This window comes from Panthera onca, chromosome C1 (assembly GCF_046562875.1).
Source record: "Panthera onca isolate mPanOnc1 chromosome C1, mPanOnc1 haplotype 2, whole genome shotgun sequence".
In the NCBI taxonomy this organism is placed as follows: Eukaryota; Metazoa; Chordata; class Mammalia; order Carnivora; family Felidae; genus Panthera; species Panthera onca.
In genome coordinates this window covers 34,608,581-34,634,244 of record NC_138346.1, presented here as the reverse complement: position 1 = coordinate 34,634,244, position 25,664 = coordinate 34,608,581, and the positions used below count along the sequence as shown (strand labels likewise).

Genomic DNA, 25,664 nt, shown 5'->3' with positions numbered 1-25,664 from the left:
GACCTGGCAGGGTTTTCAGATAAATATAGTAATGAACCAACAGTAGGGGAGGTCTCAGTGTGAGTCACAAGCCAGGTCACTGTAGGATTCAGACACACCTGGGGCATGTCAGAGGGTGAGGGGTGGGACTGGTGGGAAGTCGACCTTCACAAGTGGGTTTCAATAACAACAGGCAAGCGGGGTGTGGGGGAGGCTGTTTCTGAGCATTGCTCTGGTTTATCACTCCAGCCCAGGCCAGCAGGCACCCCTGCTTGAGGTGGGGAAGAAGAGACTATGATAAAGCAGATGGTAAAATCTAAAGGAGTCGTCACCAAAATCCCCAGGAAACACAGAGTGCAGACTGATCTCAGCAAATTCTGAAGTGGGCTTTGGCAATTTTAACAGCAACAGGAAGTGGGTACTGAAGGGTTCTGGGTAGCTTTTGAACCACACTGAGTGCATTAACCACACTATTGCCATTAGGAAGAGACTCGGCACCCTCTGAAGTTTAACTCTCCACAGTAAGCCTGACGTGAGATGGCTGGCACCCCTTGGTGTGGTGAGTTCAGTAGCAATGTACACACTGCAGGCACATAAAGAACTCCTGGAAATTGACTTAGGCTTTGAGGAAAGATTTAAGTTCTTGCAGTTATGGATAAGGATGGAGTCAGAGAAATCCTACTGTGTAGCCACAGTCCTATCTTCAGAGCTGTCACCTAGACAACATGGCTCCCGCGAGTAAAGCACTTGGCATCTTGCCTGGAACATAGCAGGTGATCTGAAAAAACCGGTATTTCCCCTACCCATAGAGATGTCAGCTAACTCAAGGATCACTCACCAATTTCTGGGCAGACTGATGGTCTCTGTTCATTTGCTCAATGATCACTGTCAATTCTGAGATCTGCTCTTGCAGGTCAGTAATGATATCAGTCCTATGGGACAAGGAATCCTTCTATCATCCACAGAGCTTCCATTCTGTGCCAGTCAGGCACCTCCCTGTACGTGACTATCTCTGGCTTGGTGAGAGTCAGGCCATGTTCTGCATCTGCTCCATCATTATGGGGGTCATGGGAGGGGTGGAAGAGTAGTCTGGGAGAAGGAATTAGGCAGCAGGGTGGTTGAGCCTCAGATCAGACCTTTTGGGTAAGCTAGCCTGCAGTGGGGGGTGTGAGTAGGTGGAGGAGTGGATTGGTTACCTGTTGAATAGAAGGGGAAGAGGAATATGTCAGAGATCTATCAGGGTTTGACCTTGATTCAGTAATGACAGTTGAAATGGAGGAGGAAAAATTCAGAGGATTAGGAAATGGGAAGGTGGGAGATGGATTGATGCTGACAGTGAATCATAGGCAAGGAATGGCCCAGACACAGGAAAAAGAGGGGACTTCAGAGCATGGCTTGCAGAATAGATAACAATTTTCTGTGTTTCTGGGTTTGGAGCCTCCATGATGTCCATAAGTTATTTAGCTCTATTTGGTTGAGCTGGAGTAGACAGGGTGGCAGGTAGTGACGTGTGCAGTGCAACAGAGATGGTGTTCCATTCAACAAGGTGAGGGAACAAGAGAGAGGATGTAGGAGGAGACAGGGAGAGAGAGACATGAATGAGAGATCTAGGAAGTAGAATGGATAAGATGTGGGAGCTGACTTTATATGGCATCGGAGGATAGAGTGGGTAGGGCCTGAATGACAGAGAGGATGCACTGTGCTCAACTGGGGTAGACTCAGCCAGAATCTTCCATGCTATGCCTCCCAGAGGCATGAACTGAGTGACATCTTTGGGCAAAATGAGAAAGAGATGCATACTCAGCTCGCCAAAAACCCTGACTTTACTCTTACTTTATACCCCCAAATTCAGACTATTTTATGAATATTTCATCTGTTCATCACCTCTAAGAATAATTGCTTTCCTTTAGTACAAATTATACTATACCCAGTCACTTTTCAGGTCAGCTGCCTGACCTGTCCTTTGTCCTGTTTCAAATGGGATCAGGGCAGAGAGATGGGTGTGGAGAGGAGCAGCACAGGGATGAGGAGTGAAGTGACATTATAGCACCTTCAGAACAGAGACCCTGTGCATTGGGCATAGAAGTTAGGAGCTTCTCCTTGAGGCCAGGCCAAGCCCAATAGGGATAGCTCTGAGGAGCTGGATATAGGTCCAAGGGCATTACCTGGAAATCTGGACTCTGTCCATGATCTCTGATTGCGACCGCTTTCTCTTATCAAACATTTCATCTCCCAAGGTGATGGAAATCTGCTCCCTATTTCGAATGAGGTGATAACCAGGTGACACGTTTATCACTTCCTGGGCATCAAGGTGGAAGGTAAGATAATATTGCAGACTTGGAGTGCAGAGATTCGTCCAAATCTTCCACTAGAGTGCTACTCACATCTTAGACACAGAGACATGAGGTGGGATCCCAGAGCCCAAGTCCCTCCTGTGCATTCCCCAGTTACCACTCACCCTCATACTCCAGCCCAGATTTCTCTCCTGAGATCTGGTCTCAAGACAAATGGTTCCTGGATGTTCCCAAAGACCTCTCAAGCTCAACCCTAAATGCTGACACTTCACTCGGCACTCAGCCCCAAGCCCTGCACCTCATCTGCATTCTCCACACGGCCAGAAGCCAGAAGGCAGTCAGACACCATGGAAATTGCTAAGTTCTGGGAATTAGACAGGCCTGAGTTCAAATGCTGGCTCTGCCACCAACTATAGTTATTCAATATCTGTGTGCCTCAGTTTCCTCATTAGAAAATTAGGATAACTCTTCCTCAAAGGGCTTTTATGGGGAAAGCCAAAATAACAGAAGAAAGTGTCTATCTAGCACGGTTATGAAAACAAACACATCTATTTTAGTCAGTTCTTCCTCTATTCCCCACTAGATCCAAGTCAGAAATCTGGCAGGGCTACCAGCCTGCATAGACCAGGATAAGATTGTGCCTTCTAGAGTTGTGTAGGACACCCCTAAGGCAACACAAGTCCTGTCATTGTTATTGCCTAATTGTACCCCAGCTTCGTCTTCTCCTCCCCACACTCCTGCCCCTGGAACAGCCTAAGGCCATCCTCCTCTTTCTCTTCGGCTTTGGCCATACCTGCCCAGCTGGCCTCCCTGCCTTCATTCTGGCTCCCCTAAAGTTCATCATCCTCTCTGTCTGGAGGGCAATAACATTTTTGTTTTTTTTTCCTGACTGTTATGGAAATGCATGATCCTTGTTTAAGGGGAAAAAAAGAAAATAGATAAAAATCCCATAGTAAAAAGCACCAGTATTATCCCATCAGACAATGTTTTTTCTAGAATGTAAATCTTACCTGGTACTGTGCCTGTGTCAGACCCATGAAGGTTCCCAGACACCAGAATGATTAGGCCCAAACTCCTAGGCAGCTATTGAGATCTTCCTGGGTTTAGTTCCCATCTCTTTCTCCAGTGTGGTCCTGGCCCAGCTCCCTTCCTCTGTTGTCCCTGCCCTAGCATTTGTGGGTTCCCCAGTGTGACAGTGGGGGGTTTCTGGCACATGGGCATGAGCTGTACCCTAGCCTGGACTGGTGGTCAGTGTCTGGTTTCCTTGGCACAGTCTTCTTGCCATGCACAAGGCAGTAGAGAGTGGCAATTACATGCCCTCTCTGAGGTCTGGCTCAGCTGAGTTAAAGTCCTTTTTCTGCCACTTACCAGTTACGCTATGTGCAACGATAGCCCCTCCTCATAGGATCATTGCAAAGATCCAATGAGGTACATACATGTAAAAGGCCTGTGCTTGCACAAAGTAGGCACTCAGTAAATGTTAGTCCCGCTGCCCCCTTCATGTTTTTACTCACATAAGGTGGTTTATTGCTCTCCTCTTGTTTTCCTAAATGGAGTTTCCCTCTGCAAGAGAAAGACGTGCTCAGAAAGCAACCAGGGAGCAAAGAGAAGTTCAAAGCTTAGAAGCTGCTCCCTGATCCCCATTGCTCATCTGTAAAAAGTGACATTACCGGGATGATCTCTGAGGCCCCTTTCAGCTCTGAAATATTCTACTCAGGAACTAAGGAATGTTCAATGGTCCCGAGATCATTGGTATACAGATTGTGATAAAAAGGCAGGAAGTAAAAAAGTGGGGAGTTGACTATCATGCCTATTAGAACCACTCCTAAAATAAGGGTCAAGAGACTTGGCCTGAGAATCCAAAGGGCTCTCCTATGGTGCATAATCTCAAATGAACACACTAGTGACATTTACGTTGTCTGCACAAAATCCTTTCTTATTTGCACCAGAAATTAGTGATATGGGACCTGAAATGGTCAGTATCATAAATTCAGGATAAGTAAATGGTTAATCTTGGTCACAATTAGTTGTTGTTTTCAGGTGTAGAAATGTGAACATATCAGGTATCCAAATATCAAGCATATTTGTAAGGGACCTCACCTGGAAAGTTGAAAGATTGGAATAAGAGTAACCAGTTTCTGATGTGCTGACAACAAGACTAGTTAGGCTTAGGTATATGAAGCTAGGGCATTTTCCCTCTGCTTCAGCAAACACTCACACCCATATACATACAATCAGGCCAACTGCTGTGAAGAGAAACAACCAAAACTGATCTAGGAGTTCCATTTTCCCTATGATCAAAATAACCACAATATCTTTAGGGGTGGTGGAGTGGTTACCAGGGTGAGACTGTTCCAAAGTCAGCTGGGTATGGGCGTGTGGGGTTGAGAGGATTTTTCTTGGTGGAGGCAGTTCTACCTTGGCTAATAAAGTCTGGTTTTGATCCCACATCTCCCACCCCCCAAATGAGGCCTCCAGAGAGGCACTGAAGACTCCCTTGAGAAAACTAGCCCAAGGATTTGGCTACTGTAGATACTATTATTTTAACTGGTGAAAACATGACTCCGTGTGTTAAAAAACAGACATGAGTGCACCGTATACTTTGATAATACAATGGGACTCATATGTAATTGAAAAGATTTAAAACCACTTAAAATACAACTCAGTTCATAGCAACCATATGCTCCCATTCATAAACCAGGAACTCTTTACAATGCTAATTTTGTTTACTTTCTCTGAATTTAGGAAAGCCTTGGGGTGGCGGTGGTGGGGAAATCACTGAGTAGCCTGGATCTCTTTAAAAAGCTGGCCATGGAGACAGAGAGGAAGATGGAGGCATAGGAGGACGCTGGGCTCACCGTGCGTCCTGCTGATCACTTAGATTCCACCTACACCTGCCTAAATAACCCAGAAAACCGCCAGAGGATTAGCAGAACGGAGTCTCCAGAGCCAAGCGCAGATGAGAGGCCCACGGAAGAGGGTAGGAAGGGTGGTGAGGCGGTGCGCTCCACGGACTGGCGGGAGGGAGCCGGGGCGGAGGGGCGGCCAGCCGGACAAGCAGAGCCCCCAAGTCTGGCTTGCAAAAGCAGAGGGGCCGGATGGAGTGTGTTCCAACAGCAAGCGGGACTTAGCATCTGGGAGGTCATAAGTTAACAGCTCTGCTCGGAAAGCGGGAAGGCTGGAGGACAACGGGAGGGAGAGTTGCTGAGCCCCCGGAGGACAGAGCTCAGTTTGGCAGGGAACAAAGGCGCTCGCCAGCGCCATCTCCCTCACCCATCCCCCAGCCAAAATCCCAAAGGGAATTACTTCCTGCCAGGGAACTTGCTTGCTCCCCGCAAACACCCAACGTGGTGCTTCTGTGGAGCCACCCCTCCGGCAGCGGGTCTGACTCCCTCCCACTGCCACAGGGCCCCTCCTGAAGTGGATCACCTAAGGAGAAGCTAGCTAAGCCTTCCCCTCCTGCCCCCGTGCACCTTGCCTACCCACCCCAGCTAATACACCAGATCCCCAGCACCACAAGCCTGGCAGTGTGCAAGTAGCCCAGACGGGCCACGCCACCCCACAGTGAATCCTGCCCCTAGGAGAGGGGAAGAGAAGGCACACACCAGTCAGACTGTGGCCCCAGCAGTGGGCTGGGGGCAGACATCAGGTCTGACTGCGGCCCCACCCACCAACTCCAGTTATACACCACAGCACAGGGGAAGTGCCCTGCAGGTCCCCACCACTCCAGGGACTATCCAAAATGACCAAACGGAAGAATTCCCCTCAAAAGAATCTCCAGGAAATAACAACAGCTAATGAACTGATCAAAAAGGATTTAAATAATATAACAGAAAGTGAATTTAGAATAATAGTCATAAAATTAATCGCTGGGCTTGAAAATAGTATAGAGGACAGCAGAGAATCTCTTGCTACAGAGATCAAGGGACTAAGGAATAGTCAGGAGGAGCTGAAAAACTCTTTAAACGAGATGCAAAATAAAATGGAAACGTCCACGGCTCGGATTGAAGAGGCAGAGGAGAGAATAGGTGAACTAGAAGATAAAATTATGGAAAAAGAGGAAGCTGAGAAAAAGAAGGATAAAAAAATCCAGGAGTATGAGGGGAAAATTAGAGAACTAAGTGATACACTAAAAAGAAATAATATACGCATAATTGGTATCCCAGAGGAGGAAGAGAGAGGGAAAGGTGCTGAAGGTGTACTTGAAGAAATCAGAGCTGAGAACTTCCCTGAACGGGGGAAGGAAAAAGGCACTGAAATCCAAGAGGCACAGAGAACCCCCTTCAGACATAACTTGAATCGATCTTCTGCACGACATATCATAGTGAAACTGGCAAAATACAAGGATAAAGAGAAAATTCTGAAAGCAGCAAGGGATAAACGTGCCCTAACTTATAAAGGGAGACCTATAAGACTTGTGACTGATCTCTCTTTTGAAACTTGGCAGGCCAGAAAGTCATGGTAGGAGATCTTCAATGTGATGACCAGAAAAAATATGCAGCCGAGAATCCTTTATCCAGCAAGTCTGTCATTTAGAATAGAAGGAGAGATAAAGGTCTTCCCAAACAAACAAAAACTGAAGGAACTCATCACCACTAAACCAGCCCTACAAGAGATCCTAAGGGGAATCCTGTGAGACAAAGTACCAGAGACATCGCTACAAGCATAAAACATACAGACATCACAATGACTCTAAACCCGTATCTTTCTATAATAACACTGAATGTAAATGGACTAAATGTACCAACCAAAAGACATAGGGTATCAGAATGGATAAAAAAACAAGACCCATCTATTTGCTGTCTACAAGAGACTCATTTTAGACCTAAGGACACCTTTAGATTGAGAGTGAGGGGATGGAGAACTATTTATCATGCTACTGGAAGCCAAAAGAAAGCTGGAGTAGCCATACTTATATCAGACAAACTAGACTTTAAATTAAAGGCTGTAACAAGAGATGAAGAAGGGCATTATATAATAATTACAGGGTCTATCCATCAGGAAGAGCTAACAGTTATAAATGTCTATGTGCCGAATATGGGAGCCCCCAAATATATAAAACAATTACTCATAAACATAAGCAACCTTATTGATAAGAATGTGGTCATTGCAGGGGACTTTAACATCCCACTTACAGAAATGGATAGATCATCTAGACACAGGATCAATAAAGAAACAAGGGCCCTGAATGATACATGGGATCAGATGGACTTGACAGATATATTTAGAACTCTGCATCCCAAAGCAACAGAATATACTTTCTTCTCGAGTGCACATGGAACATTCTCCAAGATAGATCATATACTGGGTCACAAAACAGCCCTTCATAAGTATACAAGGATTGAAATTATACCATGCATACTTTCAGACCACAATGCTATGAAGCTTGAAATCAACCACAGGAAAAAGTCTGGAAAACCTTCAAAAGCATGGAGGTTAAAGAACACCCTACTAAAGAATGAGTGGGTCAACCAGGCAATTAGAGAAGAAATTAAAAAATATATGGAAACAAACGAAAATGAAAATACAACAATCCAAATGCTTTGGGACACAGCGAAGGCAGTCCTGAGAGGAAAATACATTGCAATCCAGGCCTATCTCAAGAAATAAGAAAAATCCCAAATACAAAATCTAACAGCACACCTAAAGGAAATAGAAGCAGAACAGCAAAGGTAGCCTAAACCCAGCAGAAGAAGAGAAATAATAAAGATCAGAGCAGAAATAAACAATATAGAATCTAAAAAAACTGTAGAGCAGATCAACGAAACCAAGAGTTGGTTTTTTGAAAAAATAAACAAAGTTGACAAACCTCTAGCCAGGCTTCTCAAAAAGAAAAGGGAGATGACCCAAATAGATAAAATCATGAATGAAAATGGAATTATTACAACCAATCCCTCGGAGATACAAACAATTATCAGGGAATACTATGAAAAATTATATGCCAACAAATTGGACAACCTGGAAGAAATGGACAAATTCCTAAACACCCACACTCTTCCAAAACTCGATCAGGAGGAAATAGAAAGCTTGAACAGACCCATAACCAGCAAAGAAATTGAATCGGTTATCAAAAATCTCCCAACAAATGAGAGTCCAGGACCAGATGGCTTCCCAGGGGAGTTCTACCAGACATTTAAAGCAGAGATAATACCTATCCTTCTCAAGCTGTTCCAAAAAATAGAAAGGGAAGGAAAACTTCCAGACTCATTCTATGAAGCCAGCATTACTTTGATTCCCAAGCCAGACAGAGACCCAGTAAAAAAAGAGAACTACAGGCCAATATCCATGATGAATATGGATGCAAAAATTCTCAATAAGATACTAGCAAATCGAATTCAACAGCATATAAGAAGAATTATTCACCATGATCAAGTGGGATTCATTCCTGGGCTGCAGGGCTGGTTCAACATTCACAAATCAATCAACGTGATACATCACATTAATAAAAGAAAAGATAAGAACCATATGATCCTGTCAATCGATGCAGAAAAGGCCTTTGACAAAATCCAGCACCCTTTCTTAATAAAAACCCTTGAGAAAGTCGGGATAGAAGGAACGTACTTAAAGATCATAAAAGCCATTTATGAAAAGCCCAGAGCTAACATCATCCTCAATGGGGAAAAACTGAGAGCTTTTTCCCTGAGATCAGGAACACGACAGGGATGCCCACTCTCACCGCTGTTGTTTAACATAGGGTTGGAAGTTCTAGCATCAGCCATCAGACAACAAAAGGAAATCAAAGGCATCAAAATTGGCAAAGATGAAGTCAAGCTTTCACTTTTTGCAGATGACATGATATTATACATGGAAAATCCGATAGACTCCACCAAAAGTCTGCTAGAACTGACACATGAATTTAGCAAAGTTGCAGGATACAAAATCAATGTACAGAAATCAGTTGCATTCTTATACACTAATAATGAAGCAACAGAAAGACAAATAAAGAAACTGATCCCATTCACAATTGCACCAAGAGGCATAAAACACCTAGGGATAAATCTAACCAAAGATGTAAAAGATCTGTATGCTGAAAACTATAGAAAACTTATGAAGGTAATTGAAGAAGACATAAAGAAATGGAAAGACATTCCCTGCTCATGGATTGGAAGAATAACTATTGTCAAAATGTCAATACTACCCAAAGCTATCTATACATTCAATGCAATCCCAATCAAAATTGCACCAGCATTCTTCTCGAAACTAGAACAAGCAATCCTAAAATTCATATGGAACCACAAAAGGCCCCGAATAGCCAAAGTAATTTTGAAGAAGAAGACCAAAGCAGGAGGCATCACAATCCCAGACTTTAGCCTCTACCACAAAGCTGTCATCATCAAGACAGCATGGTATTGGCACAAAAACAGACACATAGACCAATGGAATAGAATAGAAACCCCAGAACTAGACCCACAAACGTATGGCCAACTCATCTTTGACAAAGCAGGAAAGAACATCCAATGGAAAAAAGACAGTCTCTTTAACAAATGGTGCTGGGAGAACTGGACAGCAACATGCAGAAGGTTGAAACTAGACCACTTTCTCACACCATTCACAAAAATAAACTCAAAATGGATAAAGGACCTGAATGTGAGACAGGAAACCATCAAAACCCTAGAGGAGAAAGCAGGAAAAGACCTCTCTGACCTCAGTCGTAGCAATCTCTTACTTGACACATCCCCAAAGGCAAGGGAATTAAAAGCAAAAATGAAGTACTGGGACCTTATGAAGATAAAAAGCTTCTGCACAGCAAAGGAAACAACCAACAAAACTAAAAGGCAATCAACAGAATGGGAAAAGATATTTGCAAATGACATATCGGACAAAGGGCTAGTATCCAAAATCTATAAAGAGCTCACCAAACTCCACACCCGAAAAACAAATAACCCAGTGAAGAAATGGGCAGAAAACGTGAATAGACACTTCTCTAAAGAAGACATCCGGATGGCCAGCATGCACATGAAAAGATGCTCAACGTCGCTCCTTATCAGGGAAATACAAGTCAAAACCACACTCAGATATCACCTCACGCCAGTCAGAGTGGCCAAAATGAACAAATCAGGAGACTATAGATGCTGGAGAGGATGTGGAGAAATGGGAACCCTCTTGCACTGTTGGTGGGAATGCAAATTGGTGCAGCCACTCTGGGAAACAGTGTGGAGGTTCCTCAGAAAATTAAAAATAGACCTACCCTATGACCCAGCAATAGCACTGCTAGGAATTTACCCAAGGGATACAGGAGTACTGATGCATAGGGGCACTTGTACCCCAATGTTTATAGAAGCACTCTCAACAATAGCCAAATGATGGAAAGAGCCTATATGTCCATCAACTGATGAATCGATAAAGAAATTGTGGTTTATATACACAATGGAGTACTACAGGGCAATGAGAAAGAATGAAATATGGCCCTTTGTAGCAACGTGGATGGAACTGGAGAGTGTAATACTAAGTGAAATAAGCCATACAGAGAAAGACAGATACCATATGGTTTCACTCTTATGTGGATCCTGAGAAACTTAACAGAAACCCATGGGGGAGGGGAAGGAAAAAAAAAAAGAGGTAGAGTGGGAGAGAGCCAAACCATGAGAGACTCTTAAAAACTGAGAACAAACTGAGGGTTGATGGGGGGTGGGAGGGAGGGGAGGGTGGGTGATGGGTATTGAGGAGGACACCTTTTGGGATGAGCACTGGGTGTTGTATGGAAACCATTTTGACAATAAATTTCATATATTGAAAAAAAAAAAAGCTGGCCATGGATTTAAGCTTATGTCTTTTTTTGTTCTTCGTAGATCTCCTTGAGCAAACGGAGACCTTCCACAGTACTGCATTCACCTCTGAACTGCTCCAAGGGTCAGAGTGCAGCTCCCCTGGGTACTAATTTTGTTGGAATTGTATTTCTCTCTCTGAAAAGTAAAAGGTATGGTTGATCCAGGATGATTCTCCTTGACTCTTTTTTCCCTTGTCAACCTACTCAGATTACTCTGATTACACTAACCAAAGTTTGATACTTCATTGACGTCAGTCAAAGCACTTCACATTTTCTCATTTAATGAATTCAATGAGTGGTTAATGGATGCAAACCACAGTGCTCCATACTAAGAGAAATGGAATGAGATGTGATGCTTTTTATTTGAGAAAAATAGAGGCACATAAATACTGAAATTAGAAGAAGAAAAAGTTAAGTGCTACAAAGAATTGCAGATAAAGCAATTTGCCAACCGTGTCTCCCAGGAGTTGAGAGCACTGGGCCTACTGCCATTTTTCAAGGCTTCTGAGAAATTAAAAAAAAAAAAGTTACCCAAACATGGCTAAAATAGTTATGTTGTAGTTCATATTTAAGAATTAAGACTTTCGAAATAACAAAAAGTACATTGTATGTTTGCAAAAGAATAAGAGGATTCACAAAAAGGATGTAATTCACAGAGGCCGTATGTTTGTGACTGGAGGCCCAAGTTAACAGTTGGCTGGTGAACAGATTCTTCACGTCCCCATTTGTGGGTCGTATCAGTATCTACCCGATACCCTTCCTGATGGTGAGGCCATCCCAGCTGCTCCGTTTCCCAGCCTCAGTCAGTGCTGACTCAATAGGACATAGAGACTGGGTGATGTGGAGTCCCAGTAGGGTCTCACTGGAAAGTTATAAATACAATGAACAGGTCTTTGAATTGTAGGGGTCCCAGGTGGCTCAGTAGGTTGAGCCTCCGACTTTGGCTCAGGTCATGATTTCATGGTTCGTGAGTTCAAGCCCTGCATCAGGCTGTGTGCTAACAGCTCAGAGCCTGGAGCCTAATTCAGATTCTGTCTCTGTTTGTCTCTCTCTCTCTGACCCTTTCCTGCTAGCGCTTTCTCAAAAATAAATAAACATTAAAAAAAATAAAAATAAAAAAAATAATAAAAGTACCCACAAAGTGTTCCTCACCATATTGCAAAAGACTAGGACAGTGTTAGCAGGGGCTAATTGTCGGGCAGAGGGAAGCTGTGGTGTGAGTGATGTTGCTCCCAATAAGAGGTACTGGGAGACTGAGACCTTGAGCTTGACCATTAATATGGGTCAGATAAGACCCACAGGTGTGATCATGCCAGCAGTGTGCTGTCATACAGAAGGCAGGCACTAAGGAACTGTTTCACCTACACAGCCATTCAACAGATCCCTTGTTATGAATGGATCCCACTCCAATCAGGCTTTATCACCACTACCATTGACACAATGCTCTTCATGTCACTGATGACCCACAGGCCACTTAAACTCAACAGTATTTCTCAGCCCTCATCTAATTACTTATCAGCAGTGGTTGACACAGATAATCAGAATCCTCCTTCTTGGAACATTTTTGTCATTTTCCTTCCAGGATACCAGGTAGATGATTTGTCATCTACCTCACTGACCACTCCCTGTCAATCTCCTTTTCGGGGTTTCTCCAACCTCTCAACATTGGAGTGCTCTGGGTCTCTGTTCTCCTGCCTCTTCCTACCTCTGGCTCTACTCCCTGTCTTGGAGATCTCATCTGATCTGAGGGCTCTAAGTATCATGTATATGCCAACGACTGTCAAATGTATATCTGCAGCCCAGAGCTGTCTCTCAGACCCACTTATCCAACTGCTTACTTGACATTGCCACTTGATAGTAAGAAGCATCTTGGACTTCCTATGCTCAGCTCCTGAGAAATGTGTACCTCCCCCCACAGTCTGCCCCAATCGCAGAAAATGGAAATTCCATCCTTCCTGTTGCTCAGCTCCAAATCTTGAAGCCATCCTTGACCCCTCTTTTGTTTTGTTCTCATACTTAACACCCAACCCATTAGCAGATCCTACCGGTTTCTACCTTCAGAATATATCCCAAATGGGACCACTCCTCACCACCTCTGCTATTTCTACCAGGTCAAAGCACCATCTTCTCTTGCTTGGGTCCTTACTATTACATCTTAACTAGACTCTGCTTCTACCCTTGGTCACTGTAGTCCATTCTCAATGCAGTAGCCAGATTCATCCTTTTGGAGTGTCAGGTGGCTCAGTTGGTTAAGCATCTGACTCTTGATTTTGGCTCAGGTCATGATCTCACAGTTTGTGGGATTGAGCCCAGCACAGGGCTCTGTGCTGACAGCGTGAAACCTACTTGGGTTCTCTCTCTCTTCTTTCTCTGTCCCTCCCCTGCTCATGCTCTCTCTCTCTCTCAAAATAAGTAAATAAACATTAAAAAATTAAAAAAAAAAAGATTAGTCATTTCCAAATGCAGTTGGATCATGTCACTCTTCTCAGAACCCTCTGATGGCTTCCAATCTCTTATGGGCTAAATTATGTCCCCCCAACATTTATATGTTGAAGCCCTAACTCCCAGTACCTCAGAATGTGACAGTATTGAAGACAGAGCCTTATAGGGGGATTAAGTTAAAATGAGGCCATTATAGTGGGCACTAATCCAACCTTACTAGTGTCCTTATAAGAGAGAGAGGACACACAGAGAGACACCAGGGATGTGCATACACAAAGAAAAGACCATGTGAAGGAGCAGAAAGTAGGTGGCCATCTGCAAGCCAGGGAGAGTCCTGAGAGGAAACCAACACTGTGGGCACCTTGGTCTTGAATTTTAGTCTCTAGAACTGTGAGAAAATAAATTTCTGTTGCTTAAGCCACAGCGTCTGTGTTTTTTTCTGTTTTTTTTTTTTTGTTGTTGTTGTTTGTTTGTTTGTTTTGTTATGGCAGCCCTATAGGCTGTCTCTTTCAAAGTAAAAGCCAAAGTCCTTATACTGGTAGCAAGCTTTACTGTATGAGTTTCCTATTGCTGCTGTAACGAATTACTACAAGCTCAGTGGCTTAACACAAAACCAACTCATTATCTTACAGTTCTAGAGGTCAAAGTCTGAAATGGGTCTCACTGAGCTAAAAAATTAAGGTGTTGGCAGGGTGATATTTCTCCTGGAGGCTCCACAGGAATATCTGTTTTCTTGACTTTCCTGCTCCTAGAAGCTTCCTGTGTTTGTAGCGGCATTTTTTTCTCCATCAAAGCCAACAACTGTATCACTCAGCTTCAATTGTCACATCTCTTCTTTCATGAATAAAGACCTTTGTGATTACACTGGGCCCATCCAATAATTCAGGATGATCTGTCCATATCAACGTCCCCTGATTAGCAAGCATAATTCTATCTACAACCTTAATTCCCCCTTGATGAGTAATAGAACAGAATCATAGTTTCCAGAGATTAGGATGTATCTTTGGGGGGCCATTATTCTGCCAACTACATTCATCATCTCTGCTACTTCTCTGACCTCACCTCTCCCCATTCTCTGCTCACATCCTCCACTCCTGCCACGTGGGCCTCTTTGCTTTCCTGGAAAAGACCAAATGTGCCAAGCAGGTTCCCACTCAGGGGGAATTTGTATTTGCTGTTCCTTCTGCCAGGAGTGCTAGTCTCAGATATCAGCAGGCTCCTGCTGTCCCCTTTACATAAGGATTTTCCCTGAAATACCCATAGAAAATAACAACCCTGCCTTCACTATCCCCTCCTCCCTTTGCCTGTGTTATATTCTACATAGCACTGGGATGCACTGGGATGTATTAACTTCTTTATGGTCATTTCCCCCCTAGAATGTAAGCTCTAGGAGCAGGGACTCTTCTGTGTTCACTGCTGTCTCCTGGCACCTGAAATAATGCCAAACAAATAGTAGGGGCTCAATAAATATTTTCCAAATAAGTTGAATACAAAGATACATGCACATGCCTAAACTAAGTTATACTTCTAAGCTTAATATGGATAAAAATTTAATTTATGAATAAAAATAGAGCTGCCATCTACCAAAAAACTTAGACATAGAACAGTAATCAGTAAAAAGGTAAGCCACCACCATAAATGCCTGGGAGTTTCCCCAAGGCTCTTTGCCTATGACATGCATCATGTATTGTTCCCTTTTAGGGCAGGAAATAGTGGCTGTCAGGGGCAGCCCTAATTGAGAACTTATTTGTTGTGACTTTGAAAGTGGGTGCAGAGCACCACACAATTTGCATGCAGGATCTGAGGTTTGGGGGAAATCATTGTAGGTTCTGGTAATTCCTTCCCCATGAACATAAAAATACTTACTTTGGGGCAACAACAGGTTTTGCTGTGGGTTGGACACAATTTTGTTTTTTTGCAGCTGAAGGAAGAGGAGTTAGCCTGAAAGTGCAAAATAATAACAAAAAAGAGAAAATTAGAAATTCAGAAACCTGTTTTAGCATTCCCAGATTAGGTAGATGCCCATCATGACCCCAAAATGGGAATACATGCTCTGACTGCTGAAATCTTTAAAGCCAGGAAGGTCTTGGGGAGTCTCTAGAAGAAGACTTGAGAAGGTTCATTTCCCAGGGGACCCTGGGTTGGCAGCTTGTCCCCCAGAGCCCAAAGCTCTTTTTCTCCCGAGGGGGGCTATCAGGTCCTCTCTTTGGAAGCTGACCTTTCCCTGCTGCACAAACTCTGAGATATTCTCATTTATTTTTATTATTCATTCACTTCTTTTATTCTTTCTTTCTTTCTTTCTTTCTTTCTTTCTTTCTTTCTTTCTTTCTTTCGAGAGAGGTGCAGGAAGGGGCAGAGAGAGATGGAGAGACAGAGAATTCCAAGCAGGCTCCATACTGTCAGCACAGAGTCTGATGTGGGGCTCAAACCCACAAACTGTGAGATCATGACCTGAGCCAAAATCAAGAGTTGGATGCTTAAACAAGTGAGCCACCCAGGCACCCCTGAGACTTCCTCATTTAAAATGACACTGAGTCTAAGCAGGACTGGCAAGAGCAATGTGCTGCCAACAGGCTGGCTGGGAAAGCTGCGTAAAGCTAGGCTTTCTGGCCTTCTTGGGATTTTGTTGCCTAGTTGACTATTTGGATATATTGAAGAGAAAGAAGGCTGCAAATGGAATTCAAGGGCCCATGTTCTACTCCATCCATATAATCCTTACTTGGGCTTCCCTGTGGAGGTCTTGCTTGGTGGCTGAGGGGTCTTGATTAGCTTCCGTGGTCCCAAGTTCCAAGGGTCCCAGCAGGTACAGTAGATGAGAGGGTTGGGGTACATGGCAGGAGCTGCTAGATCAGGAGGTCCTGGTTGAAGTGGGAAAGTAACATCAGAGAGTTACACCATTCAGAGTCAAAGCAATGATACTTAAGAGACAAATTAGGAAGGACCCAGCAAAAGCCCAAAGCACACATGGTAAATTCTGGGAGCTGTTGATCTGGTGCAGGGTCTTGACTATAGAATAACATCTCACTCCTTGGCACCCAGTGGACTTGACTTGAAAGCGATTTAAAATTTGTCACCACTGAGTGCGTACTGTGATCCAAGCACACAATAAGTGATCAATTATTGTTGTCTCAATTTTACAGATGAGGATACTGAGGTTCAGAAAGATCACAGGGGTAGCAAAAATCTCCTAGGCCCTTCTTCCATCAGGCCACATTAGCTCTCACTGAAATGAGGAGAAATCCCTACAGTAGATCTTGCACAGAACTTCCTGGAAAATTAACTCTGTTACTCAAATTACAGTGCAAGTGAATGTCTCAATTTCATCCCTGTTCACCTGCCCGAATTATAGATCAAAATCCTTCCTTCTTAGCTCCATGAAAACAAAACCAAAAAATCCCTATTACAAAGGTCTGCGTGAAAGACAACAACTATCGGATAAACGTGGAAACTTGACCACATTTGTTTCTTTATTTTCCAGAACCCCACAAAAATGATAGTACAGGATTGTGAGATAGTGGAAAAAATATATTGGTCTCTGCCCCCAGTTCCTGACACAGGGCTCCTGAAAACCTTGTGAATCCCTAAGTGATAAGAGCACTAGGAACATCTGCTGTTCTAATGAGGCAACTGTGGGTGGGCTCTGGGATGGAGGCTGGTCACCAGAAAAACCAAGACATGTTTAAAAACTTGGAGATATCAGCCTCAGCCCCTGTCCCTATCTTCCCAGGAGGGGAGAGGGGCTGGAAATGGAGTTAATAACTGATCATACCATGAGGAAGCCTCCATAAAACTCCCAGCAGTATGGGATTCAGTGAATTTGGGGTTGGCAAAGACATCCACACTCAGGGGGATGACACACCCTGACTCCATGAGGACAGAAGCTCCTATGCTCAGGACCCTCCTAGACCTCACCATATGTATTGCTTCATCTGGCTGCTCATCTGTATCCTTTATCATATCTTTTAATAAACTGGTAAATGCAAGTAACTGTTTTCCTGAGTTCTGTGAGCTGTTCTGGTAAGTTAATTAACCCAAGGAAGGGTCACAGAAACCTCTGATTTCTAGCTTATGGGTCAGACACACAGATGACAACCTGAATTTGCGATTGGCATCTCTGGTGGGGGTGGTGAGTGCAGTCAGGTGGGACTGAGTACTTACCTGTGGTATCTGGTGCTATCTCCAGGTAGAGGGGGTCAGAATTGAGGTAAATTGTAGGATACCCAGTTGGTGTTACAGAGAATTGCTTGGTGGGGGGAAAGCCCACACACATCTGGTGTCACAAGTGCTATGGGTATGGTAGTCATGAGAGAGCAAAGGAGACACACAGGAGGAAGGACTGGCTTTTTTCCTAATTCAAGGATTAAAAGAGGTTTAATTTGACAAGAACAGGGAGAGTGGGAAAGGAGATGGAATTGCACAAGGGCTGTCCATGCAAGTTTGACACACTAACTCCCCCTATCAGCACACCATAGGAAGATGCGGCCTACACACCTGCAAAATGGGTATGAACCAGAAGGGGCCAATTCCCACAGTGAAGGCCCCCAAAGACTCAGGACATGGAACTGATGGATTACTGGACAACACTGACAGACCTCTGGCAGATCTGTTGGAGCACGTAGTAGGCAGATAATGCACCCTCCCCCCAGACATGTCCATGCCCCCATCCCTGGAACCTATAAATATGTGCAATAAGAGGACTTGCAGCTGTGATTAAGTTAATGGTTTTGAGAAGGGAGATGATCCCAGATTATCTATGTGGGCCCAAGGTAATCATAAACCTTATAAGAGGGAGGGTAAGAGTCAGAGAAGAGAATATGATGGTGGAAAAGGAGGTAGGAGTGGTCGTGGAAAGGCCACAAGCCAAGGAATGTGAGCACCTCTAGAAGCCGGAAAAGGCAAGGAAATGATTCTCTACTAGAGCCTCCAGAAGGAACCAAGTCTTGCCAACACCTTGATTTTATCCCAGTAAGAGCTATTTCAGACATCTGACTTCAGAACTAGTAAGAGAATAAATTGCTATTGTTTTAAGCCACTAAATTTGTTACAGAGCAGTTGTAATAGGAAACAGAGCAATTGAGGTGATATTACTAATAGAAACATAGAAACCTGGGGTGCCTGGGTGGCTCAGTCAGTTAAGTGTTCAACTCTTGATTTCAGCTCAGGTCATGATCTCACAGTTTGTGAGATGGAGCCTGGAGTCAGGCTCTGCACTCAGCATGGAGCCTGCTTGGGATTCTCTGTCTCCCACTCTCTCTGCCCCTCCCCTGCTCATGTTCTCACCCGCTCTCTCAAAATAAATAAATGAACACTAAAAAAAAAGAAAGAAACGTAGAAGCCTAAGAAAATAAAAATTATATAATGACTCCGGGTTAAAAAATATTATGTGAGAAAGTAAACATAGTTATAGTAAGGTACACTCTCATATATATTAATATAAACACTTGATAATTACTTTTAAAAAAGTTAATTGTGACTAAATTGGAAGAGCAGAGGAGGGAATGGAGGAAGGATATATAAGTGCTAAAACCTCATCTACCACACCTGGAAGTCAACAATGTCTAAAGCTGAAAAATTAACAAATGGGGTGAAGGCAATTATTCAGACATTAAATTCCAAAAGAAATAGTTACAAGAGCTGAAAATAGTTGCCACTAAGGAGCATGCTGAAGAGTAGAACTGAGAAGTGAGGGGCAGGGGGGTGGTGGTAGAAACTCTAACTTTTCATTAATAAACTTGGAACACAATTTAAATTTTAAATGTTATCAGTGGATTATTTGATAAAAAATAAAAACCAATGACAAAAAATGTTAGGAGAACCAAGAGACCAATGGAAGGATTACAATGACAGCAGAGTTCACTCAAATTTCCAAGTCAGTGACTGGTTTCCAATAGTATACTAGAATAAATTTGGTTAAGAATCAACTGAAAAATGAAACAAATGTTTTTCTGTAACATGACTGATACTTGAGAAACCCGGTTATATGGCCTAATGATTTTAGAGCTAAAGGGAATCATAACTTGAGTCCATTTTACAGATGAGGAAATTGAAACTCAAAGAGGTGAAGTGATTCCTGGGCCACCTGTAAATGCTCATTTAACAACAAAAATACTTACAGACGCTTGCTGTGAGCACTGTGCTAGATGCTGGGGAATATGGAACACTTGCACTGTGCCCTTAGGGAACTTGTGGTCAGGAGGGTAGCCATCAGAAAGGGAGCTGAGTTGGGAATGTAAGCTGGTGCAGCCACTCTGGAAAACAGTATGGAGGTTCCTCAAAAAACGAAAAACAGAACTCCCCTATGACCCAGCAATTGCACTACTAGGCATTTATCCAATGGATACAGGTGTGCTGTTTTGAAGGGACACATGCACCCCCATGTTTATAGCAGCACTATCAACAATAGCCAAAGTATGGAAAGAGCCCAAATGTCCATTGAGGGATGAATAGATAAAGAAGATGTGGTATATATATGCAATGGAATATTACTCGGCAATCAAAAAGAATGAAATCTTGCCATTTGCAACTACGTGGATGGAACTGGAGGGTATTACACTAAGTGAAATTAGTCAGTCAGAGAAAGACAAAAATCGTATGACTTCACTCAACAGATGAACATAAGGGAAGGGAAACAAAAATAATATAAAAACAGGGAGGGGGACAAAACATAAGAGTCTCATAAATATGGAGAACAAACTGAGGGTTACTGGAGGGGTTGTGGGAGGGGAAGTGGGCTAAATGGGTAAGGGGGACTAAGGTATCTACTCCTGAAATCATCGTTGCACTATATGCTAACTAATTTGGGTGTAAATTAAAAAAAAAATAAATAAAACAAGTTAAAAAAAAAAAAAAGAAAGGGAGCTGAGTGAGCTGTGCAGAGACTCCGCCTTGGAAGAAAGACAGGATGTGCAGGTGGAGGCAGGTACAGGATGGACTGGGTCCTGGTGCCTGGTGGCATTAAGGTCAGGGCTAGAAAGGAGGCCTCCTAGAAAGGAGGCCAAGAGACTGGGTAAAGAGCGAAGGCCTAAAGACCAGATGACAAGGCTACCATATGTCACTGTCTGCATTCTGCTGTGCATGGGGACCTAGTCAGGAGATCTCAGGGAGACAGGGTCAGGGAAGCAGTTGGGGTGGAGCGCCCTAGCCAAGAAGATGATGCCACAGGGGCTAGGATTCAGGGGAGAGTCTGAAAGGAGGATGCAGTGAGAGCAAGAGGTGTTTTGGACCTTGTATCTGCTTTCTGCGAGGACAGGGGCCAATCGTGAACTTGGAGGACTTAGCGGGAGTTCCTGGCACAGGAAGTGAGAGTCTGAGGAGGCCAGCTCCCAGCAACTGCCTTCTTTATTCAATTTCTTTCCTGCCCAACCGGACTGTATGGTTCTTGAAGGGCAGGACTCCACTATGTCATTCTCTGTGTCCCCATGGAGCCTGGCAAAGTGACTTGTCCACAATGGGTACTTGATAAATATTTGTTGCCTAATAAAGTGAGTGGCTGTAACCACAGGGACCGAGTCAACAAGGAGAAAGGAGATCCACAGATAAACTGCAAAAATGTAACCACTGTTACAATGTTATGGATAATATCAAAAATTAGAATTAAAAAACAAAATGATTGGTAAATTATTGAAGAGTAATGGAGTTTTACACAGATTTTAACTGATTAAAGCCCGTGAGAACGTGAAGAAATGCTTAAGAACAAAGATATTAAGTGGTATATATGCAATGGATACAATTACAAGTATGTACCTATATGTACAAAAGCTAGAAAATAATAAAAAGTGAAAATTGGGCTAGAATATCAGGATTATGTTTTTTTTCTCCCTTCCCAATTTTGTTAATTTGTTTTTTATTTTAAAGTTTATTCATTTTGAGAGAGAGAGAGAGAGAGAGAGAGAGCAAATGGGGGAAGGAAAGAGGGAGAGAAAGAATTCCAAACAGGCTCCGACATGGGGCTCAAATTCACAAACCGTGAGATCCTGACCTGAGCCAAAATCAAGAGTTGGATGCTTAACCAACTGAGCCACCCAAGCGCCCCCCTCAACATCCTTTACTAAAATTTTCCTTGTGTTTTTGAGTCAGGTGGGCCTGATTTTGCATAACAGCTCCTCTGCTCCACTGCTTGTGGGACCTCAAGACATTTACTTTTACTTTTCTGAGTCTCAGTCTCATTTGCAAAATGGGGACATGGAAGTTCATGCCTCACTGGGCTGTCATGCACAAGAAATGAGGCCATGTCAGAAAAGCTCTTAGCACACTGCCTTGTACACATTAGGTTCTCAAAACCTGGTAACTGAGTTTAGGAATATTATAAACCCTAGTGATTTTTTGTATACTGAAGCTTTTATCCCTAATATTTGGAGATAATAGTTTATTTGTGTGTGTGTGTTAAATTGAAATGGGCTTACTGTAAAGAAAATAATAATACAGGAAAGCCTAAGGGAGCAAAAATTATCTGAAGTACTAACACCCAGAGATGACCATTGAAAATATTTTGGTTAATAACTTCTAAAATTCTCTCTAAAGAAACAGACTTAAATAATGGGAAAAACTATACATGCATTCTATATATGCATGAACTTCTTTTAATGTCAATAACTGTAGAGATATCTTTTTTTATAGATTTAAAAAAATGTTTATTTTTGTGTGTGAGAGAGAGAAAGCAGGGGAGGGAGAGAGAGCAAAAAAAAAAAAAAAAAAAAAAAAAAGAGAGAATCTCAAGCAGGCTCCACACTGCCAGCACAGAGCCTGGTGGGGAGCTTGAACTCACAAACTGTGAGATCATGACCTGAACCAAAACCAAGAGTTGGACTCTTAACTGATTGAGTCACACAGGCACCCTGACATATTGTCATTTTTTTAAACTGAAGTTTACTGTGGAGAAATTTTTTAAATGCACAAAAGTAGAGAAAACAGTATAATGAACTTACCCATCACCCATCATAAATTAGCAATTTATGGCTAATCTTACTCATCTATACTCAGCCCATTCCTCTAATAACATTATTTTTAAACAAATTTAAAACAAATCCATAATTCAAATTATACTTAAGGCAAATCTATAAAACAAGTCTAAGATGTATTTCTATATCATTATGGTTGTGTGAATTTCTATCCTACAAACATATCCATTTATATTTTTAGCCAGGTTTGTATTGATGAACATTTGGGTATTGCCTTTTTTTTTTTCTATTGTAAACAATGCCTTGGTGTATATTCTTTTGCTTTTAAAAAGTACAGGCCTCTCCTTCCAAACACTTATAGGGATAAATATTCGAAATATTTAACAACTAGTATAGACATGGCTATTGAACAGTCAAAAAAGGCATGGCTACAGGGCTGGAACAGGGTCCTGCAGGACTCCACTCCTACCCTTGTGCCAGGCATTAACCTTTAGTTGCCTAATCATGAGGAGGTCTGGGGGTACCAGAGGAGGAGCTGGAGCAACCAAGGTGGCAAGGAGGACATTTGAATGGCTTGGAAAATGTATATAGTCGATCCTTGAATAAAAACAGTTTGAACTGTGCAGGTCCACTTACATGCTGATTTTTTTCAATAAATATATTGGAAAATCTTTTGGAGATTTGTGACAATTTGAAAAAACTTGCAGCTGAACCATGTAGCCTAGGATACCGAAACAAATTAAGAGAAAGGTATTAAAGTGAGACTACAGTATATAATACATATAAGATAAAAATATATCTTAATTGACCGTATGTTATGGGTAAAGCTTCTGGTCAACAGTAGGCTGTTAGTAATGTTTTTGAGGAATCAAAAGTTATACCAGGATTTTTGACTGCATGGGGGGTCAGTGCCCCTATCCCCTGGCGTTGTTCAAGGCTCAACTGTATATATAACCAGTATGGCAGTATTTTAATATTTCAATGACTACATACAAGCTAAACATCAGCCCTCTACTTCCAGTACTCTCCCACGAGGAAACCACTGTTAACAGGCTTTTTTGAGGCGTATACTTGCAGAAAAGTTCTATGAATATGAATATATATGTACATACATATATTATACATAAAATCTCAAAAAATTTTTACATAAACCAGAGGTATACTTTACATACTACACCATGTATTTGCTCTTTTTACATAACAGGATATCTAGTAGCTATTTCTGTATCAGCATACATAGGTCTACTGTATCCACAAGTGGCTTGATGTTGCATTGTAAGGCTTTAAGACTATAGAGGGGTGTGTGTGCGTGTGTGTGTGTGTGTGTGTGTGTGTGTGTGTGTGTATCTATGCAGGCACACCCATGTGTGATGTAGGATTCTTTCTCCCTATTCTTTTCCTTTCCTGTATTTCTCCTTGATGATTTTACCTAAGGCTCAGGGGACTGAATGTGTCAATTGGTGACACTGTAGTCACCAGTGAGCCAGCTGAGCTTTCAGAAAGGTCACTGGTTAGTGCTAATAACCAGACACAGAAAGTACATAAAACTTTTCCAAAGAGCTTACCTGGAACTTCTCAAAGATTTGTTTCTCCCATGTGGTCCTTTTCCAAGTCAAGAGTCTTAAAGACATCACAATTTTATAGAGAAACTGTTTCTCATCGCCATAAAATTAGCATTCATTTTAGATGAAATCCAGAAGTTCCAGAACTTGAGACTTTGGTTGTTCCAAGTGATTGAAATGCCAAAACAAAATCCACAGTACGTGTAGGGCAGAGAGACAGACTTGCAGTGAATTCAGTCAAAGGCTTTTACAAAGGCTGAATGGGCGTCAGCACAAATTTTCCTTCTAAAGACAGTCCGGTTTGAATCTTTCAGTATTGCCATGAAAGTCAAACTAGAGGAGAAAGTCAACCTTTCATTCAGACTCTCTTGACTTGGGCCTTGAGTTGTGAGATTTGGTTGGGAGATGGCAGGTGAAGGTTTGTTTCTTTTATTGCTATGGAAACAGAATGGCAGCACCTCATTGGCTCAAGCACTCAGCTCTTAAAAAGAAGGCTGGAGAAGCAGCCAGCTAACAAATTCTCTAAGACACAAGACAAAATATGCTTCAGATATACTTTCAGAGGGGGGCACCTGGGTGGCTCCGTCAGTTAAGCGTCTGACTCAGGCTCAGGTCATGATCTCGCGGTTTGTGAGTTCAAGCCCCATGTCGGGATATATGCTGACAGCTCAGAGCGTGGAGCCTGCTTCAGATTCTGTGTCTCACCTTCTCTCTGCCCCTTCCATGCTCATGCTCTGTCCCTCTCTGTTTCTCAATAAACGTTAAAAAAAGAAAAAAAAAAGTAGGACGCTTAACCTATTAAAAAAAAAAAGATATACTTTCAGAGGAAATAGAATTAAACTGCACTCCTAAACTTAATTGGCCTATGGCAGTAGTTGCTAGACAGGAGGAGGATTTTATGTTCTTCTGTCATTTGCTTACAGAAACCTAAAACTCTGAAGTAGGCAGTTTCTTCTTTGAATTTCAGGCTTTGAAATCTGTGAAAGTATAAATCCCCTAGGGCAGGAATCCTTTTCAGTTGCCAAGGAGTTCGAAATGTTTTCCCCCTAAGTTTTCCTAAGCAGAAAAGCTGCTTTTTCTCATTATAAGAAAGAAATATGCCTGCTTATGATAGACCAGGGGCTTTCACTTTTATTCTACTGCAATTCACTATAAGAAATATATTTTACATTTTACGATAAAAAGTTGCATGAAATAGTACCTTTATTACATGCTATTCTCATCTATTTTTTTCTTCAATTTAAAATGAAAGCTCATTATAAATCCATTTGATTGATTTCATGATCCACTGTTAGGTCACAACCCATAGTTTACAAAACATTGTTATACATTCATCCATTCATTTGACTTCACATTTATTATCTACTGTGTGCCAGGTACTGTTGTAAGGTGTGGGGATATATTCAGTTTGTGTGCCCACAGAGCTTAGAGACTAATGGGAAAGCAGATAATAGATTCAATAAAAGCACAATGAAACTTAAGGGCCTCACCAGATGCAGTGGAAGTGTATAGCAGGGACTTCTAATGAGTCAGACAACAATTTTAGTCACAGAAGGGATTTGATTAGTGTTGCATATTAGAAAGATCAATTTGACTGCAATGTTGAGAAACAATTGGAGAGGCCAAGTCAGGAGGCAGGGAAACCAGTTAGGAGTCTGTGGCAGTGGTCAAATGAGAACAATGGTGGCCTTGGCTGAGGGAGCTGCAGTAGGGATGGAGGAGG

General features: G+C 42.5%; 1 protein-coding gene and 1 long non-coding RNA gene across 4 annotated transcripts in view; one reads left to right on the top strand and one right to left on the bottom strand.

Annotated features, from left to right (window-relative positions):
* FLACC1 (flagellum associated containing coiled-coil domains 1) overlaps positions 1 to 24,706 on the bottom strand; it is a 42,656-nt gene extending 17,950 nt beyond the window's left edge. Inside the window, exons 1-7 of one of the 3 annotated variants that reach the window (XM_060622941.3) lie at positions 23,945 to 24,706; positions 19,596 to 19,730; positions 16,202 to 16,340; positions 15,349 to 15,423; positions 3,788 to 3,836; positions 2,145 to 2,278; positions 818 to 911 (exon numbers count right to left, since the gene is read on the bottom strand). In XM_060622941.3, coding sequence (XP_060478924.2) covers positions 818 to 911; positions 2,145 to 2,278; positions 3,788 to 3,836; positions 15,349 to 15,423; positions 16,202 to 16,314 — 465 coding nt within the window. In that variant the 5' untranslated portion in view covers positions 16,315 to 16,340; positions 19,596 to 19,730; positions 23,945 to 24,706. The remainder of the gene's footprint in view (positions 1 to 817; positions 912 to 2,144; positions 2,279 to 3,787; positions 3,837 to 15,348; positions 15,424 to 16,201; positions 16,341 to 19,595; positions 19,731 to 23,944) is intronic. The other 2 variants (XM_060622940.3, XM_060622943.3) reach the window with 2 other exon arrangements.
* Positions 2,222 to 13,064, top strand: LOC132671764 (uncharacterized). Its single transcript, XR_009607247.3, has 3 exons — positions 2,222 to 2,297; positions 5,019 to 5,253; positions 11,063 to 13,064. It is a non-coding gene; the product is annotated as an uncharacterized LOC132671764 (long non-coding RNA).
* Positions 24,707 to 25,664: the final 958 nt, after the last annotated feature.